Raw genomic sequence first — 22082 nt, 5'->3', positions numbered from 1 at the left:
AGCACGAGCACATCACATCATCGCATTAATCCCTTCGGGTTTTTTACATTATGCATGTACATGCCGATTGTCAACAAAGCACAGACACATGACTTAGTTTTGACTTATCCCGTGCAGTTCGTGTCTGGCATCTTTCAGCACTGGGACCACGCCATCTATCAGTTTCAAACGATCTCCAAATCCAGAACAGGTTGGAGTGCTGGGGGAGTGTATCAAGCACAGAAATACTACATCATGCATCCAATCTCGTTTTTTAACAAGTTGATGTTAAGCATGAGAAGCCAGCACGTTCAACAGTTTAAAGAAGTCAGAATGCAAGACATAGCATGTTACCCCACCTTTAAACATTAAGATTCATACGGGGGGGGGGCTCGCAGGGGCTATAGCCCGTACTGGCGAGCCCCGGTAATGCACCCCAAGGATTTCCCAATATCTTTGAGTGTATATTTACACTGAGTGCAAATAGCCAGTCTTGTAAACAGAGAATACATACACTAACTCTGCCCACCAGTTTCTGATTGGAATAGAGAAAATGGAAGAATGACATAAGCTGACCATCGTCAACAGTGGGGTACAGAGTAAAGCCTATGTCTACTACCTCATAGTGTCACAGGTTCAAATCTGCCTCCTGCCGACCCTTTTATCCCTATAACATATCAGATCATAAAACCATTTATTCTTAATAAAATGAAAATATTGAAAAGTTGTTAGGTTGGTTGAGGTGAACGAATGGCAACGTAACTAAACAGACCTGACCACTGATATTTTATTTAATATTTTATTTCTTAATATTTAAAAAATATTATTTTTTTATTGATTTTTTATATAATTACAAACAAGCTGAAAACATCCAAAATCAACAATTTTGGATAGTGTTTGATTGGCATCTGTTATCAAGACAGAGTTTGTGGTTGGTTGCCCAGTCAAACTTTTCCAGCTACTTTAGTGTGTGAATATGTGACTTGGATAGCAGCAAACTCATTAAAACATCACTCAAAACAAATGGCATTGACCTGGAAGAAAAAATCTATTTTACAGCAGAGAGCAGCTGGATTAAATTGCCGTGGCAAACCAGATGTTGTGTTGTATTTGTACGTGGAGCACGGGTGCTATCTGAATTTACGTTGTAGTTACAGGATTGTAAAATTACAATAGTAACATGGAGTTCGGGCCTATTGTGAATATATTCAATGTTTTGATTAATCTGCACTTCATGAGAACACGTTGTGGTCTTTGCTGAAATACGTGCGTTTTACTGCGAATTATATTTCAATAAAACAGAAGAGTAAGCTATAGCATTGGTTAGCTTGCTTTTGGTTATAGAAGGAATAATAAGGCTTGTGTTGTGGATATGCAATTTTTTCTTTCCAGAAATTTGTGAAGTAATAACAAATCCGTTTACCGACTGTATGCTACAATACAATCTGTATGTTCATTGCTGTATTCTGCTTCATTTGCTTTATCTGTTATTTTAAGTTTATAAATAAGTTTGTTTCGTAGGGTACTTTTCACATCTCATATTTGTTTCAAGAAAAAAAGCAAAGGATATAATGTAAGCTTGTTCTAAAATGCTCACAAAATCTAACAAGAACTATAACTAAGGTTAAGTGAGAAGTGTAGGCTAATATTTGTATTGCCCTTTTTAAAAATATATATTTTTAAGAAGCTGTTCTGTATTTAAATGGCAAAATTGAATGTTGCTCAGGCATTTATTAATTGTATTAGCTACCCTCTAAGCTGTCAAGTCTTTCATATAAAAACACATCAGCCAATAATGGGGTGGGCAATACTGTGTCTGTAAAACAGTAACATGTGGCTTGCAACCTGTGACTGTTAATGCATCAGGATATTTCTCAAGAGTATTGTAGACCTGCTTTTGTATCCATAGCAACAAGTCTTAATGCACCGTTATGCTGCAGGTTTCATAGTGGTGGTGTTTACTTTATACAGCCGTGGAAAAAAGACCATTCCGTATTTTCGTTTAATCAGCATTTCCAGATGTATGGTGGTCATTCCAGTCAAGTGTCTGTTGAATTTCAACTAAATCAAACTTCAGGAGTGACATGAAGTCATCCAACAGCAATGTGAAGGACTGACAGCTTGAAAAAAGACATGAAAACTGTGATAACAATCGATGTTATCACATAAAAATATATTTTGAGCTTTTTCTGAATACATGAACAAATGAAAAGTTTGGTTCCAAAATGAGATAACAAAATTTTTTACATTTTTCAAAAATCATGTTTTTTTATGTTATCATGTTTTTATTGTGTTAGTTAGCTGTATTATTTGATATATTATGGCTTAAATCAAAACAAACCAACTGCAGTTTGATTGAGATTAATTGGAATGCACAATAAAAAAACATTAGAGTAATATCATTTTGGAACCAAACTCTTCAAATATTACAGTTGTATTGCTTTAAAGTGAATATTAACTTGTTTGTCTGAAATTTGAAGTCTGAAAAAATATAGAGGATCTTTTCTGTTATTTTGACCTGTTTTTCCAATTAATGCAAATAGAAACAATACTTTTGTTTGAAATTTGTGAGAAATATTGTTCTTAATGCACAGAATGAAACGGAAATTATAATTTTACCTTTACAATTAAAAAGATCAAAATGTTGTAAAATATCCCTGTCATTAAAATTGCATATTTGTTTCATGTTTAAACTGAAGTTGTATTTTGGTAGTTGTATTTAGAAATGGTGTTGTTTAAGCAAAGTATAATTAAATATAACCTCATAGAATTCCGATATTAAATGAAAGAAAATCTCTCCGTCCTTCATTATTCATTGTGCAAATCATAAACTTTAATCATTTTAAACTTAAAATACAGCATTGTGAAATTTGTGTAATTCAAGAATATCATGTACAAAATATGTTTATAGATTTTACTTTAACTATCAGCGCATCTTGCATGCCCTACAAATATTCATGAATACAAAAACTCTTATGGTACTGATTAATAGGTTTTACTGCAAGTTTTGCCATTTTTAATACTCTTGTCATGAAACAAGATCAGTAAAATACTGAAAATCATCACTAAAGTATTGTAATGTACTATTTTCATTTTTATAGTTTCATTATTTTCAAGAATACCAGAGAATATTGCTGCCACACTACAACCCATCACGCTCTCTAAGATCTCAAAACTAAGGAATTTTGGTAACACCTAGAATAACTAAATCCACCAAAGGGGGTCGAGCTTTCTCATACCTAGCACCTAAACTCTGGAATAGCCTTCCTGACACTATTTGAGGATCAACACACTCGCCCAATTTAAATCTAGATTAAAGACACATCTTTTCAGCCAGGCATTCACTTAATGTATACTATTCTAAATAAACCGCCCGTTGACTGCATTTATTAGATATAATTTACTAGAATAATCTTGCTTGTTCTCTAAACACCATGCACTGTGCTGTGTTTGACCTTTTTTGTGTTTTTCTTATTTTCTCCTGGCTTTGGAACAATGTACATTGTGAAATAAATAAAATTTAGTTGAATATTGCTTACACAAAAATCAGCATCAGGTTTAATTTCTGGGTGGAGCATAAAAATAATTGGTAATCGGCTGTTTGTTTTGCTGTAAGTGCATGCAGAGAAACACACCACGGCTAGTGAGGACTTATCCTAATAATTTTGATTAATGGTTGAGCAATGTGGGGTTTCAGTGAAATATGAAGTAATATTTTAAATGATCAGATACATTTAAGAATATGCCAGCCAGTCTTGCTTTTTCCTATACAAGTTGACCGAAAGAGTGAAAAGAATATTACAGTTTCTTAATTTGGTGTTATTAATTTCTGTGTTGTTTCATATTGGCAGAATTTGTATTCTGGCTGTTCTTGAGACAGTAATTCATCTTGAACATTCAAACAGTTCTCTTACTGTGTGTTCACACCAAGTGCGACTTGCGCGAATAAAACGCGCTATTCACGAGTAGTTGGATGCTTGAACATTTGGATTTTACTCGCTTCATTCGCGCGTGAAATTCGCGTCATGGGTGGTGCTTTTGCCATGCGGCTCCCGTCTAATTGCGAAATGGCGGACATGGATTTTGTTGAGAGGGTAGCTGCGCGTCATTTGCTATGGAAGGCTGAAGATAAACGTATAGACTCGTTCGGCACCGTGTCTGGGTGCGCAGTCCTTCATTGTTGTTTCAGATTTCTGCCTCCGCTCGCGATGTCATAATCACATCACTACTAGAGCAGGCTCCTGATTGGTTAACGCGGCCCGAATTTTCGCCAAAATTCAGATTTTTCAACTCGCGCGAATAACGCTCCATTCACGCCATTCGCACCGCCCGCGCCACCTCATTCGCGTGAATCGCGCCACAAGCTCGTCTATCGCGTCTTTGCATTGTCTTAACATGTAAATCACTCGCGCTTAACGCATCATTTGCGCTTGGTGTGAACACACAGTTGGGTTCAGCTGCATCATGGGAGTGAAGTGGTTGGGCAGAGGTGTACAGTAAATTAAGAATTCAGAGGTCAGTGTGACCTCGAGACAGCAGGTATTTCTGGATATACTGTATGTTTAGTGCACTGAATTGTTATAACGATTTTCCCAAATATGTATTTGCATTTTCTCTGTTACATTGTTTTTTATACTGTAACTGTAAGAAACAATAAAAAATTTAACAGATTTTCTAAATATTATATATTTTATACGTTCATGACAAATTTCTACATTTTGACTATTTATACTATGTTCACAAACATATGTTATAAATAAATTGACTGAATGTTTGAATTAATTGAATGTTTTATTATACTGTATGTAGTATGTGTTTTTGTTTTGCACTGCTGGTTTTAAAATGTCAACCTTGGTTGACAATGAAGTTGTATTTTACCGTGATAGTTTGTAAAGTTATATTAAAAGATAAAATGCCTTGAAATGTGAAGACTGCAGCAACATCAAAATAATACTTCAACTGTAGTACTCAATTTGATGACTTTTGAAATTAAATGTATCTACATCTTATTTCGTTAAATGCGTTTACTTTTTATATTTTAAGACCTTAGATAATATCATGGCAAGGCAAATTGAACAAAATGTCACAGAGTGTTTTAAAAATTATAACATAGAAAGAAATCATACTGCTTGTGCTATACTTGAACACTCTTAAGATATTAAAGAATTTATAGTGAAATCCTTTTCTGCTTACACAATTATGATACCTTCTTGACAAAAGTCCAGAGTAAAAATAAACTGACAACACAACAATCGAAAACAAACAACAAATTAGTGTTGTAGTTTACTGTTAATTACACTAAGAAATCTGGATGAAGTGTCACATCAACATTGACTTTCGTATAAAAAAACAGAAGCATTACTTTTTGCTGCAAAAATAGGTTAGTAGGTTAATTCGTGATCCAAAAGTTTCTGTTTGATTTAAAATATTAAAATGAAACAACAATAAATAGATGCAAAGGAGTTTGTGTTTATAGACCACTTCGTATTATGTAATCAGTGCTTGTTTAACGCTGGTCGAGAAGACAAAATTTGAACAAAATACAACCAATAGATTACTTCCAAATTAAAAGATAAAACAAATATCTTGATGTTATTATATAAGATACAAAATTATAATTCGTAATAAACAAATTAAATCAGAAAACCGGAAGTGTCTCTGAAGAAATGTTTGCATCTTGTAAAGGGGTCTATACAGTTTTTAAAAGAGTTACAGTTGATATGTGGGTCCGTAATGCAATGTAAAATATGATTCTTACAAAGACAAAGCTATTTTTTATTTAAACTCAATACTTTTCTGACATTGTTTGGTTCTTGTCTGTAGTGTCTCCCTCTTTCTGGCCCCTTTGTGTGAAGTTTTCATTCCCTTGCCATTTAGTCTACATTTTCTCTTTCTTTCTCTTTCTCTTCTGTTATCTTACTGAAATATTTTTGTATACCTCAGTTAATTAAACCGCTTTATTATTTTGACAAACTGTCAAATGTCTCATTTTCCTTTCTATTCTTTTCATAATCCCTAATTCTTTATCCTCTAACTTCTCCTTAACTTTTCTTTTCTTTCTCTCCACCTTTACTCTGATGCTGCAGCTTCCCCTTTTCAGTGCCCCCCAAATATTTCATTTTTGTAGTGTCCTCAAGACTGATTTTCCCCATTGTGCCTGTACCCTCTTTTCTACTTCCCCTATTTTTTTCTATTCTTTTTAATTCCTCACTTTTCTTGTTTCCTACCTTGTCCTATTTTCCTAATCTGTATGCTTTAATTGTTATGCTGATACAATTCATATTTTCATCTTGTCTCTCGTTCTGCTGTTGTCAAAATCGGCTTATTCATTTTCAAGTTAGAAAATAACCGTGTGTAATAATTCGAGCATCACTAATCCTCCAGATTTGGACGATTCGGTAATTTAAATGTGAAATATTTTAAATTAAGTTTTCAGAAAAATCAAACACCTACAAATAGTTGACACATGCACCTGTGCAGTCCAGTACTGCCTCTGTGGCCTGGCAAAGTCTTGGCTTGTTGCCATAGTAACCCTGACCACCAACAAAATGCCAGGTGTCTGAAGACATACTGTTGGCGCCAGTGGGTCTCCTTCCCCTCCCTGAATGGACTGTCTCACTCCACAGACTTCCCATGATGCCCTCTTGCCTCCAAGAGGATAGATAAGCCAGGGCACTGAGGGAATTTGAATCCTTTCGTATACTGAACTTAACTTTTCACCAAAGAGAGATTCGTCTAATTACACTAAGCATATTGCAATTAGACTTTGGGTTGAACTTTATAACATTTTGCTGCTTCTAATATAATTGTATCTGTTGCCTGCCTTCATTATACCAATACTTCCATGTACAGACAATGGTCTGTTTGATCTTGGCACTAGGTCTTACTCTTACCAGAAGTTTATTAGCAGATTCCCCCATCTTCCTGTGGTTAGCTTGAGGTCATCATCAAGCAGCTGACAAATTAGACTGACACCTACTGACCAGAGTGACTGTGCCCAGTGAAGTCTACAACTGCTGTCTGCCTCATCTCAGATCCTCACCTTTCGCTTCATAACTTTAACTCTTTCTTTCTTTCTTTCTTTCTTTCTTTCTTTCTTTCTTTCTTTCTTTCTTTCTTTCTTTCTTTCTTTCTTTTTCTTTCTTTCTTTCTTTCTTTCTTTCTGTCTCTCTCTCTCTCTCTCTCTCTCTCTCTCGCTCTCTCTCTCTCTCGCTCTCTCTCTCTCTCTCTCTCTCTCTCTCTCTCTCTCTCTCTCTCTCTCTCTCTCTCTCTCTCTCTCTCTCTCTCTCTCTCTCTCTCTGTCTTTCTTGTTCTCTGTTCTATTCCCACTTTCCTTGTTTTCAGAGATCTCCTACCGTCCTACCTGGCCAAAGGCGTTTAGTTGGCGGCACTCCACGTGGCACAAAAGCACCGCGGCATTCCTTCTGTCTGTGGTTAATCTGTAGTGTCAGCTCGCTTTGGCCGGGCCGCACCGAAGCACAGTGAATATTAAAAAGCCCAGCGGCAGAATTCCTCTGGAGCAGAGATGAGGAGGGAGGTAGAGCTGAAAGGAGAGAGAGGTCAATTGAGGTTGGGTGGTGAGGCTCAACAGCAAAGCGTGAACCTTGAATGGCAAGATCAAAAAAAGTTGACTGAAATCAATGCATTTTAAGCCGTGGGTTAGTTTTAAATGTATTCTTCACTGCACGCACAATTTACTTTGTATTTAATAAATCAATAGTATGTGCATAGTCCAAATGTGACATTTTTATATTTGTATGATTTCCCCCCACCCTTTTACATTCTTTTCAGACTAGTTAGTTCATTTAAATGATCGAGTGTTAAAGAGAACAATTCTGATAATATTTTGTAATAAAACTACACATACTATAAAATAATTCGAGAAAAGCTGTTTCAAATAATTTTAGTTGGAGTTTTGTCTGTCAAACTGCAGGACACAACAGTCACACAGCAGGCCATTTCTAGCTAATAAGATATTTTCACACATGGTTGCCAACAGTTTGTTAGAAATGAGAAAAGCTTTGGGCTGTTGTATATGTAATAATGATAATATATTCTATGTGTTTAAACTGTGAGCACTTTTAGCCTTGTGCATTTTTAGAAAATAAACCATCCTAATATGTTTATATATAATCTACCAACAAAATCCAGCCGTGCGTGTATATGCATCACATGAGTTTTCAGCAAATGATGAAAGCATGGCAAAAAGTTCAGTTTTGATGTGTAACCTTCATATTACACAAAACAAATGTGAACAGTGTAGTATAGACCCATGTTCAATATCATACTTAACTGATTCATGCAGTTTCAAAGTCTCAAGGAAATTCGTGACATTGTCACGTACTGTAATCTATTAATTCGTGTTTACTGATACAAGGTTGTTTAGAGTTTGGGGAGAAGTAAGGTGTTGGTTAGCTACATCCTTAAATATGTACGACTTCTTTTGATATCAGGATATAAATATATAAATGTCTGTGTATTGAAAGTCGTGCAGAGTGACTCGAAATTAAAGTCGTGCAGAGTGACTCGAAAATAAAGTCGTGCTGAGTGACATTTAAAAAAGGTCGTGCTCACTGACACAAACAATTTGAATATTCGTGTCCAAGAACACAAATTAATAGGTTCCAAATTTTGTGCCATGAACTGCCATGAGACAGGGTTGGTTGTTTATAGATATGAAGAGTTCATTTAAAAAAAAAAAAATGATGTGCATTCCAATTAATATCAACCAAACTACAGTAGGTTTTTTTTTTGTAACAATAACTAAAAAATACAATTAACTTACACAATAAAAACATAACATAATAAAAGAACATGATTTTTGAAACTGTTTTTAAATGGTGTTTATATGATTTTGCTAAATAAACTCTTCGGATGTTTTAGTATAAATTTTATACATATTAGTTTACATAATGTGTATATGTTTATACACATTCTACAAATTGGTTTAGAAACAACGTTATACTGTTCTTAAACATTCGGTGGAATGCAGTTTGTGCAAGGTGTGTGTGTGAGAGAGTATTTTGGCGGGATGTTTGCTCCACAGCGACTCCCCGTGCAGTACCTCTCCCTGTCTCTGGGTCATTGAGTGCATGCTGTTACCCAGAATCCCTCAGCACAGTCCTTCAGTCAAATGAAAAACATGCTGCTCCTTTAAGAGCATGAAACAGGAGCCGGCTGTGTGTGTCCCTACCAGAGACACACAGTCAGCCAAGAGAGAGGGAGATGGGGGGTGGGGTGGGTTAAAAACGAAGAGAGGTGGGATAGATGGAGTCAAAAGAAGGTAATATAGAAAATACAAGAACGAGGATGAGCGATAAGCCAAAGATGGCTTAAGACAGTCAATGAACAGAGAAGGAGAAGCCAGCAGGGGTTGAGCGACACGGAGGAAGATGACAAGAAGATAGAGAAACGTATTGCTTTTTGGCTCCCCTCCGCACAGCTTTGAATCTGGGGTTATTCATATCGTAAATTTACGGGAGTGTGTGTCGTGCTGAAAGGAAACAACCGCTGTTGTTGCTAGGAAAAGAAAAGGTGCAATCCTCCCTTATTGGTCACAAGAAGTAGCTCCATTATCCAATCAGAGTGCTCCGTTATCAACGAGAGAGAGAGAGAGAGAGAGAGAGAGAGGGTCACACTAAGAGACCTGATTAATATGTTAGACATGTTTTATGGGTTAAAATAAGTCAGGGAGTAAAATGTATTGATGAATCAATGGTAAGGAGTGTGTGTCTGTCTCCGTGTTGCTGTTATGCATTATTACGAAATGTGCTTGACAGGCATGTTTAAGCATGAATATTGAGCTACACACATATAATTAATTTACATTATTCATTTACATTTTGTGATTTCAGGCTGCGAGTTTACAGCAGTGCATGCACTATCCAGTTTCTTCTGAAAAACTGTTTAACTAAATCAAGGAACTACAATTCTGCAGTGTCATTAATGAAGATCAGGCCTTATCAGACATTCACGCAATGAACACTACAAGCTAGGTGTAGTTGTGTCTACACTGAAATCTTCTTATTGTTCTGTATCGTTGTTATGGCAACCATAACATTAAGCTCTGTGGTTAGATAGTTTGTTAGCAGGACCGCTGGAATTCAGTTCAGTCCTCTATTGAACTGTATTGCACCATAGTGCATGTTGTTTTTTGTGGAGACACAAAATCACTTGTTTGATACATATTCCCATTTAAATTAAGTTTTCATAATTTATAACAAACATTTGTTGTGATGTTAACTTTATGTCATTCCCCTTTTTCCTGAAGATCACTGTAATTAATTCTTAACATTGCATCAGCATCTGAATGTCAATAACTTAATTGAACATTGCTAAAAACAGTCCGTTTATTGTCATCCGTCTTCTGTGTGTCATTGCTGTGGGCAACCATAAACTGTGTGGAATACCGAGGTGTAGCTGTAGCTTTGTTTTCAGCAAAATGGAACGAACAGAAATACAGTCTGTTTGGAGGAGCACACCTGTTTTCTCCTGCGACAGCAGGAAATGTAAGGCACAGGGCAATGGGCGCAGATCTACACAAATATTTCCTTGAAAATCCTATTTGTTTGTAACCAATACCATGTCATATGTTAAACTTGAGTTCATTTCTATCTTTATCTTACATTTCAAACAGTGTATTTTCATTTGACGGGATTTCGGACCAGATCAGATTTTTTTTAATTGTTTCTTTAATAGAATTCTGTTTCAGTTTCAGTATGCATGTATTATGTTTCAGTATGCATGCATTATGTTTACTGTATGTGTTATGTTCTCTTTAGGCTACTTAGGGAGGGCAGGTTCATTTCACGAAATTCAAGCAACCCATAGTTCCACTGAAAATGCAGTAATTTAAAGTTATGTAGTGGATCTGGAGAGATTTACACAGAGAGATTTACTTTTTATACTGATAAAAGCTCAGTGATCAGAGCATTGCGCTTGCAATGCCAAGATCATGGGTTTGATCCCAGGGATGACGTATGCTCAGAAACAAAAAAAAATTATAATATAATGTAATGTTATAATGTTATTCCCTTTGGATAAAAGTGTCTGCCAAATGCATACATGTTAATCAGTTGCCCCCAAAACACAAAACAATCCGGAACACATGAATATTATTAGATAACACAGTATCTACTGTACCAGGTGGCATAAAATAATACCAATTGTCATGTGTTTTGAAGATACACTTCCCAAAAGAGGTTTAAAATAATAATGATCTGTATGCCGCTCAAAAATAAACCCATTGAAAATGAACCATTTGGATGCATTTTGCTTGTCAAACCGGTAGTTTATTTTTAGTGTGGTGAACCTGTGGTGAACTCTCACTGGACCCATGTCTGAACTTGAAGTGAACAGGATTAAAAATGCAAATATAGCTAAATGAAAACGTTTCTTGCACAATCAGATGCCACAATGCAACCTGGTATTCAAAGTTTGATATTTTGTTGCAAATACATTCTAAATAATTTGAGGTAATTGCAGTGTATGTACATTCTTTCATGCTTCGCTTTGAAAAATGAAAACTGTGTTTCAAGTTTGATCAGAAAGAAATCAAAGCAGACTGCATTAACAAAGTTTTTAGCAAGTTCTTTCTTACTTGCTCTTTCTTTCCCAATCTTTTGTTCCTTTCTCTGTAGATATTTGTTTCCGCTCTGCATGTCGGTAGTCGTTTGATGTGAAGGTACAGCAGTGGGAAGCTTTGAATGCAGGTGTCTGAGTGGGATTTGCAAGGCACCAAGACGCACACACTTACACACACACATTTATGCATACACACAGCTGTCTTTGTTGTGGCCACCACCTGGTTAGTGTATTGGATTACCTCCCGCCATTTCCATCGTTCAGTCATTCGTTCGTCCATTCGCTTATTCTTTTCATTCATTCATACATTCATTTTTATTTAACGGCGGTATCAAAAGGATTAAGTGAAATCAGAAAAATCCAGAGCTATAGTGATGGACCTATGTTTTTGTCAGGTTGTTTGAATATTTGTGCGAGTTATTTTTATATTTGCACAAGTAAACTAAAACATGTAAAAAAAATCACATTTTAACTTTTTGAAAGGCTCACAACTATTTTCCCTAAAATAATTTTGTTATACTGTTTCTTGTATTTGGTCCAAAATAATCTTTTAAAATGCATTAAAATATCCTTAAAATTCACAGTTTTAATATTGTACACAGGGAGGATCATGACACAATGTTTTTTGTGTTAAATTAGAATCATATGAGATTATAAATTGTAAAGTCTATATGTGTGTGTCTGTGTTGTTATGAGCATCAGTGTGCACAGACCTGCTTGTCACCAATCAGCCCACTCTTTCAACCCGAATGGAGAGACACCAGGACAAACAACACAAGCTGTGTCCCTCACACAAACACACATACACGGACAATAACAGTACTGTGTATAGGGAAAGAAGATCCGGCAGGTCGAGATACCACAGGAGAGCAGTGCCTGTCTGTCTGCATCTGCTTGCTTTGCTCTGCCTGCTGTTTGATGTGCAGGGATTAGGGGAAATCTGAGAGCTCCCAATTTAGCTGAGCCAGAGAAATGTTAATATGCAAGAACAGATACACACACATTGCACACACTGATCATATGAAGACTACATTGACTGAATGAATGCTAAAGTTCTTAATGAAAGTATTGTAAATGCATGACTTGTCGTGCAGAATACATTTGCTTCACGTTGAGACCAGTCAGCTGATTAAACACATACTATGAGTATCTACTGCTCTCTTGTGTACAAAATAAGTAATTGTGGTTTTTCTTCATTGCTTAACGCCTTTCATCTGCCTTGCTGTTGTTGAATTGTTGTCAAAAGTTACAGAACAGTTACAAAATGAAGTAACAAAAGACTGAAGTATGACAAAAAGACATGTCATCTGATAATTAACAGTTTTAATGTTTATTTGTGATCATTACATTAATTAGAAGTGAGTACAACATATTATAAATGAAATAAAAGTTGAATTGTTGTATAAAATGAAAATGCGAAAAGGCAGAATATAACAATATAAAATCATGTATTTGTAATACATTTCAATACTTTACCGAGTAAGATCAAATGCATAACATCCACATTTAAATAAAATGCACACATCCACATTTAAATCTAGTGTTTTGCTCTTTTGTTTAACAGTGGGAAAATGTAACTTATACCTTTGTCACACGTTTGGAACATGCTAAAGCTAAAATTTCAATAAAAAAAATAAAATAAAATAAAAATAAAATTAAAAATTTAAAAACATTTTAAAAATGGCAGTAGAAATTTTTGTTTTTAAATAGGAAGAGAGTTTATAATGTGAAACATTGGAGAATGTGCAATCTTTCATTTTAAGTGGAATAATAAAAATAATAAAATTCAGATTTGTAATTAATTTATCCGTGTGAGTGACAGTCTTGGAACTTAAAATTAAGTTGATAAATAACATTTAAACATTTGCTGTTTTTGGTGAATTCTTAAGACAAGGAACAGTTTTTCTCAAGCTGTTTACATTGTTGGTTTATCATTGTGGATATGAGGTGTGGATCTTTTCTGTTTTCTGTTAAAACTGTCTAATTATTACAGACTGGTAAGCAGTGTGTTAACAGTTGTGATAAGCTTGGTGTGGCTCATGGTTATTTTGTTGAAGTAACCCAAATTGTTTATACACTTGAATCAAAGCTTCCGTGGAATCCATAGGGAATGTTGACAGGCACTTCAGCTCTTCCCAACTCTTGAAAGGTTTTGGCATCTAGGACTAAGAGAAATGAACTCTGGTTCTGAAAAAAAGAAGAGAAATAAATAAATTCTGATGATTATGTTTTTTTAAAACAATAACAAAATGCTTGCTGAAGTACAGGGTTTGTGTGTTTCTTGTTAAAATTTAAATTTACATTTCTATATGCTCATATATTCAATGCTTTGTTATACCTTAGTTGGTGTAATAACTACAGACAAGATAATCCCATCATCCTCTTCCACAGCATTCGGTGAAGGAATAAAAACAGGCTCTGAGGGGTAGAGATCGGGCTGACACCATACCTGTTAATAATTTTTATTGCATATATTTTATTCATATTCTACCAATTGTCAACGCCATTTTGAATAATTAAAATAATTGGTAAAACTTTATAATATGGTGCTATTAGTTAACATTAGCAAATGCATTGACAAACATTAGCTTAGAATGAACAATTTTGTTTTTCAGCATTTCTTAATCCTTGTGAATGTTGGTTCATGTCAATACAGTTATTCATGTTAGTTCATGGTGCATTAACTAATGGTAACAGTGACAACGTATGAATTTAATAATGTATTAGTAAATGCTGAAAACTCACCTTAAACTTTTTGCTCTCCAAATCCATTTTAATGAGAGAATCACCCACTAGGTTTCGAAAACCACAACCATAGAAGTATCTGTAAGGTTTGGTATTGTATCTTGCATAGTTAATATGGGGAAACTCCAGGCCACCGTAATCATTCAGGTCATCACCATGGAGATCCTCAAATGTGCAGTCCACCTGAGAGAGAGAGAGAGAGAGAGAGAGAGAGAGAGTATATGTGCATTACAATCAATGCACATATACACTGTTTACTTTGATTAAATTTTCATGTTTCATGAGAGAATGAGTTGACATGGTCCTACAAGATCTAAACAGTACACAAATCCATTGTTTTATATAATATCTATTGTTACAGTATTCAACATGGAATCAAACATGTTGATTACTTTTCCATAATACACCAAATTTTTGTGGAAGTGGAACAAAAAACATGGCAAATACTGAAATTAAAATAGTTGGGCTATTAGAGCGATAGTTCACCTATTCATGTCATCATTTACTCACCCTCTTTTCATTTTAAACCTGTATGACTTTCTTTCTACTGCAAAGCACAAAAGAAGATATTTTGAAGAATGTTGTTAACTGGCCCCCATTCATTTGCATTGGTTATGTGTCCATACAATACAAATGAATGGGGGCCAGTGCTGTTTGGTTACCAACTTTCTTCAGAATATCTTCATATGTGATCTGCGGGAGAAAGAAAGTCAAACAGGTTTGAAAAAGAGGGTGAGTAAATGATGACAGCATTTTAATTTCTAAATTTTTTTCACCTTTATACCATGTGCACGAGGTGCTTAGACTGAATGTAAGCAGCACAAAAGAACAGACCTGATTTTCCATACGGCAGACAGCAGTAGCCGTGCTGTCAGGTCTTGTGTTGAGGTTCTGCTCCAGCGGTGTGTCCTTGGTGATATTAAGAGGTAGCACAAAACGACGAGGATAAGGCCGGCCTATGCTTTCATACATCTGAGATAGATGAAGAGAGTGGAGTAAAGAAAGATAATATCATTTATGGGATTAGAATGGAATTTATTCTTCACTGTTGTTCAAGAACAGCTCTTTGCTATTCATTAGCTCTGTTTCCATACTTTGCTTTAATGTGTTAATAATTTCAGTCAGGAAAATAGAAAGGGACAATCTGACTTAACAACAGTGCATGGTCAAAATAAAGAAAAGATTGGCATAGAAGAAGAGTTAAAGAAAGACCATTACTTTATCCAGTGCCTCTCCGGATTGACGCATGTTCTGAATGAGGTAGTTGTTTATGGCATGACCATCATCAGAACAGCACATGTCTAACATAAGAAATCCGTCCTGCTCGAAAGCATTGATCTGATGAAAGGTAGACAGGGCTTTGGCATGATACTTCACTGGGCTCTCCTAAAAAGATATTAAAGGTGCAATGTGCAATTTTAAGGAGGATCTATTGACAGAAGTGCAATATTATACGTACATTGCTATGTGTTCAGAGGTGTATGAAGTCCTTACATATGAAGCATTATGTTTTTGTTACCTTAGAATGAGCTATTTCTATCTACATACACCATGGGTCCCCTTGCAATTTGCCATGTTGTTTCTACAGTAGCCCTAAATGGACAAACTGCTCTAGAGTACAAAAAAGGGAGGGGTGGACTGAGCTGTTGGTTGCAATTTACAAACTCACCGCTAGATGACGCTAAATGTCACAAACTTGACCTTTTAGTCATTATTCAAGTATATGACTACACAACTATACTAAACTGCATCTAATGTCAAGTAAATACTGGATAAGAGAGAAGATCGCCACAGGAGGTCGATCTGCATGTAGTCATTGCTCTCATAGAGTCTACATACATGATTTTCATCTTACCTTTCCAGTTTTTTTGTCAATGAGGTGGAAGATGGTTTCTTGGTTGGGGTCCCAGTAAATACCATCACTTAATGCTTTTCCCTTCAACTTGCTGGTCATTATCTTAAACAGATCCATCTTAATGGGCTGCTCGATGAACACTACATAGTTTTTGACATTCCTGAAACGTCCAGGAGAACAACATTAAAACTTTAGTTCTGCACATGTATAAGACTACTTCCCTCCATTCACAGAAGTATTCTGCATTAAAATGACGTGTGGTAATAATTTCACATGGAAAGAATATGACTGTGTGTATAATAAGACCTTTAGATTAGACGCAAAAATTAAGATATGATGATGATGATAAATGTGCTTCATTTACCAAAGCTGTGATAATAAGAGGGTTTAGATTTGTCGCGAGGGGCGATAGAGCATAATATCTTTGCTCCATTTAGAGTATCTCCTGGACCTTCTGTTTCAGGGGGAACCATGATGATGTTGTAGAAAGTCCCTGTTAAACACACATGACAGAACAGCTTCTTGCCACCAAACCTCTGTCACTGGTAATATTGTAGTGGGCACATAAGAAGATGCCTTTAATCAAACCTTTTTTGCCGTACGAGTTACCCATGTTGTAAGCTGTGCCATCTGGATCAATGTGTGGATGAGCGGTAGCACCATTTACTGCCAAGAACTTGCTCCAATCTACCTACATATAACAATCATACTTTAAATTATAAATCTGTATTTTTTTGAGTGGTAAAATGTTACCTGTCATGATTCTGCCTCTTTTGATCATGTTTTCTTAGTATTGCGGCAGGATGATGACAGACCCATGTGTTTAGTGTGAGACATGACATTTTTTGTATTGGCATACCATGCGCTCTCTCTGGTCTCGTCTTTGTCCCTGCCCTCTCTTTTCCTCATTATTGATTGTTAATTATTTCTTGCCCCGCACCTGTTCCCCTCTTGAGTTGGTTCCCTATTTAATGCCCTTGTGTTTTCTGACCTGTGCTGATTTGTTTCGAATATGCTTTGCCTGTCTGTGTGCCTCTCTCTAACGTCCGTTGTGCCTCTCTCTAACGTCCGTTGTGCCTCTCTCTAACGTCCGTTGTGCCTCTCTCTAACGTCCGTTGTGCCTCTCTCTAACGTCCGTTGTGCCTCTCTCTAACGTCCGTTGTGCCTCTCTCTAACGTCTGTTGTGTTTTTTGCCTCCTCGCGGGAAGTACTCAAAGTTTGTATCGTCTAGTTTTCGTTTGACCCCATCGTGGGCTTTTTTTGTCTGTATTATTAAAGTTGGGTTCAGTTTCCTTTGAATAAACATCTTGATGAAAGAAGGTATGCCAATGAAGATAGCATTAATACTGATGATTTTGAGCTTATGCTTCTAACCTTCTGCTTGGTCTCCAAAGTCTCTGGGTCCACCCTGTGCATGAAGTTTGTCTCCGTGCTGACGTAATAATCACCCTTGTATTTAATAAAGTTGACACTGGCATTATCTGTTGGTTCTAGAATCAAGAGAGGAAAAAATTACATTTGAAATGTGATGTTTGTGAATTCAGTCTGTGTTTCTGTATTCTTAGCATTTAGTTTACAAGTCTAAACCTATATCATCTCCACAGAACCATCCCACTATTTCTCATTTTAAATAGTATAAATATATCATTATAAATCCTGGTTATGGCTGTTTTAAGGTATAATTTATACAGTATGTATTTTTTAGCTGTAGTGTCCAAAATCCTAAATGATTACTTATGGTATCTAATCTAAATGTACTCTCGTGATTACAGAGAGACGATTGTTGTATGCCTCATCAGATTTACTCATTTACAAGAAGAATCTAGCCTAACTTGTTCCATACACTCTTGACATTGTGCTGGTCGTTATAATAGGTCATCCTTAGTACTTTTAGATCAAGTGCCTTATGGTACTAGCAACACCAAGATCAATGGGTTTTATTATCGGGGAGCATGAAATGATCAAATTGAAACTCTGATGAACTGTATGTCACTCTGGATACAAATCTTTGATAAAAATTGGAAAATGAGAGTAGTGTGCACTTTAATAAAGCACACTGGAAGTTTCTTTGTAATACTCTTTCAGGAAAGGGGATTAATAGCATTATATTATTAACAAATATTAAAAAGTTTTGGGTGATGTCAAAACTGGTGCAAACTGGTAGCACAAGACTAATATACAACATGTAACGGGGCTGCTATCAATCTCACAAATTAACTCACACACACTCCACCAACTACTCTGTTAACGTACTTGTCATTTCAAATCTGGACAGGAAACGCTGAAAAACATTTTTGCAGGGATCAGGCAGAGCCAAAGTGCCAAACTCTGACACCATGATGCGGTTCCTCTCGCTGTTCTGCTTGTACGAGTCACTCCGCAGAAAGCGGCTCCTGTAAGTCACCAGACCGCCCTCAATCTGAAAGCGGTGCAGCAAAGCCATTCCATCAAACCAGTGGTTGTAACTGGAAAGATATTAATGAGAACATATGTAAGCCTGAAGTAAAATAATAGAGTTTACGTGACACACACTTCAGTTCATAGTTACTTTATGTTATTAGCTGCAATAATCAATCACTTGTATATGTTTTACATTACAGTGACATTCATTCAAGTAATTAACAGTAAAATATAATCATGTTGATGACAATTCTTACTGCTGATTCCCAAATTCAAACTTCCCCGGACCGTTCCGAAGCAGACTTCCATGGATCCAGTTTGGGATTGTTCCTTGAACTATGGTGGGAATGGGTTCAGGTGTCTCCTCTACAGAACGCACTAAAGGAGCTATGCTTTGCACCCCATGTACCTTTGTATAGCATGTTCTCTTATCATTGGCAGCTATAAGTATACAGACAGCAAACTGTCATTTAAATGGTACAAAATATCTGATCTAAACATCACAAAAAGGGTAAGTTTAAAGAACATAAAATGTATATTTAAAAACTGACATACTGTATACATGCACTATTGAAAACATATTTGTACAACACAAATTATATTAATGTGTATACAGTATAAATACAATAGCTTGTGCTCCTGTAGCTCAGTTAGTAATGCATAAGCATAAACAACATTAAAAGCATTAATGGTGCAGAGGTTTAACACATAGAAGCAGGTCGAGAAATGCCAAGAGAACATTTATGAAACGGTGACCATATTATGAAGGTATTTCTAGTGCAAAACAACTGATTGCCTGTGAGAGTGGAATTTGTTATTGTAGAGGTTGGCCACACATGTGTATCAATAAATTTGAAGTCAAAATTTAAAGTTGCAAACTACTGAATAGCTGGTGATTTGTGCATTTGTTGAGTCCAAAGTAGCTCGTTTTTGGCGCCCTAACGTCCAGCTTTTTTCTGAAATCACTTATTGCAATAGAGTACATTGGTTTATAGGCTGGTCAGCTACATTGACAATGCCTTACAAAAATTATCCATGGTTTTACTACAGTTAAACATTTGCATTTGGCAGACACTTCCAAAGCGACTTACATTGCATTATACTAAACATTTGTTTATGACTGTGTGCTATCCCCTGGGATCGAACCCATGACCTTGGCGTTGCTAGTGCCATGCTTTAACCACTGAACTACAGGAACTTGGTTGGTTTTGTAAAACCATGGCTACAACAAAATAACTATACCTTTTTAAAACGGATTTAATACTGATTGAATAATTTATAATTTATAATTTAAATCTTGTGGTGATGTGGTGCAACCAACCCACAAACAGGTTGTCATGTCCCGTCGCACCTGTCGCGTCCGGTGTAGACACAATGTACAATGTTTTCAAATTTGTTTACTTTTGTTATTATTTCATACAAGCATTCAACTGAATTCACATATTGATTTGCCGATGTGCAAAACTCGTCTGTGAAAGCACGTCTTTTGGTGCGTGAATGTATTTTTCACCACATTTACAGCAGCAATTGTAGCACAAAATGTGACTGCACGAGTATCTTAATTTGTGATTTATAGAATTGGATTTGTGCATATGCACTGAGGGATTCAAGAAGGTGTAACTATTCTGTTGTGTTTGCGTGAGACAAAAGTTTGCAACTTCAAATTTTTCCATTTCCGTTTTGATGATTTTGTAAAAAATAGTAAATAAGTAACATTAAATATTCGAACAGTGTATCATATCCAGTGTAATTTGTAACCAATCTATAAAAGGTTTCTCTGTAATCCAAATTGCAAGGTTGACTGGCCATTGTAAGCACAGAAAAGGAACACGTACAGTGCTGCTTTATAACTATTTAGGTCAGCTGAAAAACAGAATAAATAATTAAAGACAACAGACGACAGAGCAGACGAGTAAACGGGTGTCAGCGATTTTACAAAGACAAACTTTTTAACTTTACAGTACATAACACACTCACTTTTGTAAATGTTCTGAAAAAATATATACAGTAATAGACATTAAAAGACTACTGTGGGGACGACTGTGACAAAGGCACAATTTAAATTTCAGCAAGATTTAAATAATCCCTTTTTAAAAGCAATTATTCCTAACGCATACCTCAGCCTTTCTCTCTCACTTCAATACATCAGCAGCTTTTAAACAAGCATGTGCACCCATGAACAATCAAAAAATTCACGCAGAAGAGCTCTCATATTCTTACCCAGAGTATGAGGTGTGATGCAGGACATCCTGTGAATTGATAAATTGCTGCACCCTATCAACATAGAAGATGAGGGAAAATGTAAAGAAATGACAAACTGTAGAGAGCAATGCTGAAGCGCTATGTTTCTATTGCTATGTTTCTGTTACATAAGTATGTCAACCCTATTACCATCACACAGGATTATGTGACAGCCAGGGATGGGAGGACACTGCAGGCATGGATGAACATCGCTGTACATAAACTGTTTGAGTGATGATGTGACAGAAATAAAATAATACCATAACAATTTCAGCTGAATGGAGTTAAAAATTACTATTATGACAAAATGCCACTAAATACAGTTATTTATTTGGAGACAGTTTAACTTCATAATAACATGTCTCTGCAGCATATGTATATAACATTGGTAGTTGTTTTACATTTGTAGTAGTTGTTCACTGTAGATGTCCATAATTTTTACCAACCACTTACACTAAATGATTAAGTATCTTTTATGTAGTAGCATAAAAATTATTTTGACGTTTTAAATAATGTCACACCAACGTTAAACCAATAATATGCAGATGATCTGGAAGCAAAATCGCGTGAACGCTCGGTTTTCTGAAATAATCGATTTTAGTTGGTTAACAGCGCCATCTAGTAGTGTGATAAAATTCAGCCTCACATCCGGGCTATTTTACCCGTGTGACTTTCACTTTTCACGTTATACAATAATGAATCTAACAAATCAATATTTTGTGTCGATTTGTTTTCTGTTGTAGCAACTTGTCGTGTAATAAGCGATATAATTGTACAGTCATCGCAGAATAGACCCAGGTGCAAAGCGAAGCAATGTCAATTTAAATCAAACGATTTGTCAGGCTTATATAACAACTGCGCGTACATTTCTTTAAAAATGACTGAACATTCTAAAACAGCAGCATATGAAATTATGAGAAGAAATAGCTAACGGCCTACCTTTGTAGATCCTAACTGCATTTTTAAGTCCATTCAATGTTTGCATGATGAAATTATAAACTGAGGGTAAGGTTAATTTATTAGCCTACTGCACTCTATGGAATTTGACCCACTACACACATACGCACCAACCGAGCTCATTCACTTCCTGGTGTACCAGCATCTTGAATTCAAGTCCATTCTCTAAAGTCACAGTTATATTTTAACATAAAGCACACGAATGTGACATTAAAATGATGTGCTGTAAAGATTCACGAGGGTGTCACTGGCTGTTTTTGCCTTGATATTGAATATTTAATGTAACAATTACCCTACACTACAACATGATCAAAGGAAATAA

The 22082-nt window shown here is 35.9% G+C and overlaps 1 protein-coding gene across 1 annotated transcript; it reads right to left on the bottom strand.

Annotated features, from left to right (window-relative positions):
• Positions 1-12868: 12868 nt before the first annotated feature.
• On the bottom strand, positions 12869-21869 carry bco2a (beta-carotene oxygenase 2a). Its single transcript, XM_079483336.1, is given in 14 exon segments — positions 12869-13749; positions 13901-14011; positions 14308-14490; positions 15142-15279; positions 15526-15693; positions 16163-16317; positions 16320-16322; positions 16527-16655; positions 16751-16853; positions 17537-17652; positions 18416-18627; positions 18820-19003; positions 20783-20836; positions 21743-21869. Coding segments are annotated over 14 exon segments (1719 nt in total). The 5' UTR covers positions 21789-21869; the 3' UTR covers positions 12869-13632.
• Positions 21870-22082: the final 213 nt, after the last annotated feature.

This window comes from Barbatula barbatula, assembly GCF_947034865.1.
Source record: "Barbatula barbatula genome assembly, chromosome: 2".
NCBI lineage: Eukaryota > Metazoa > Chordata > Actinopteri > Cypriniformes > Nemacheilidae > Barbatula > Barbatula barbatula.
This window is presented reverse-complemented; position numbering and strand designations above follow the sequence as displayed.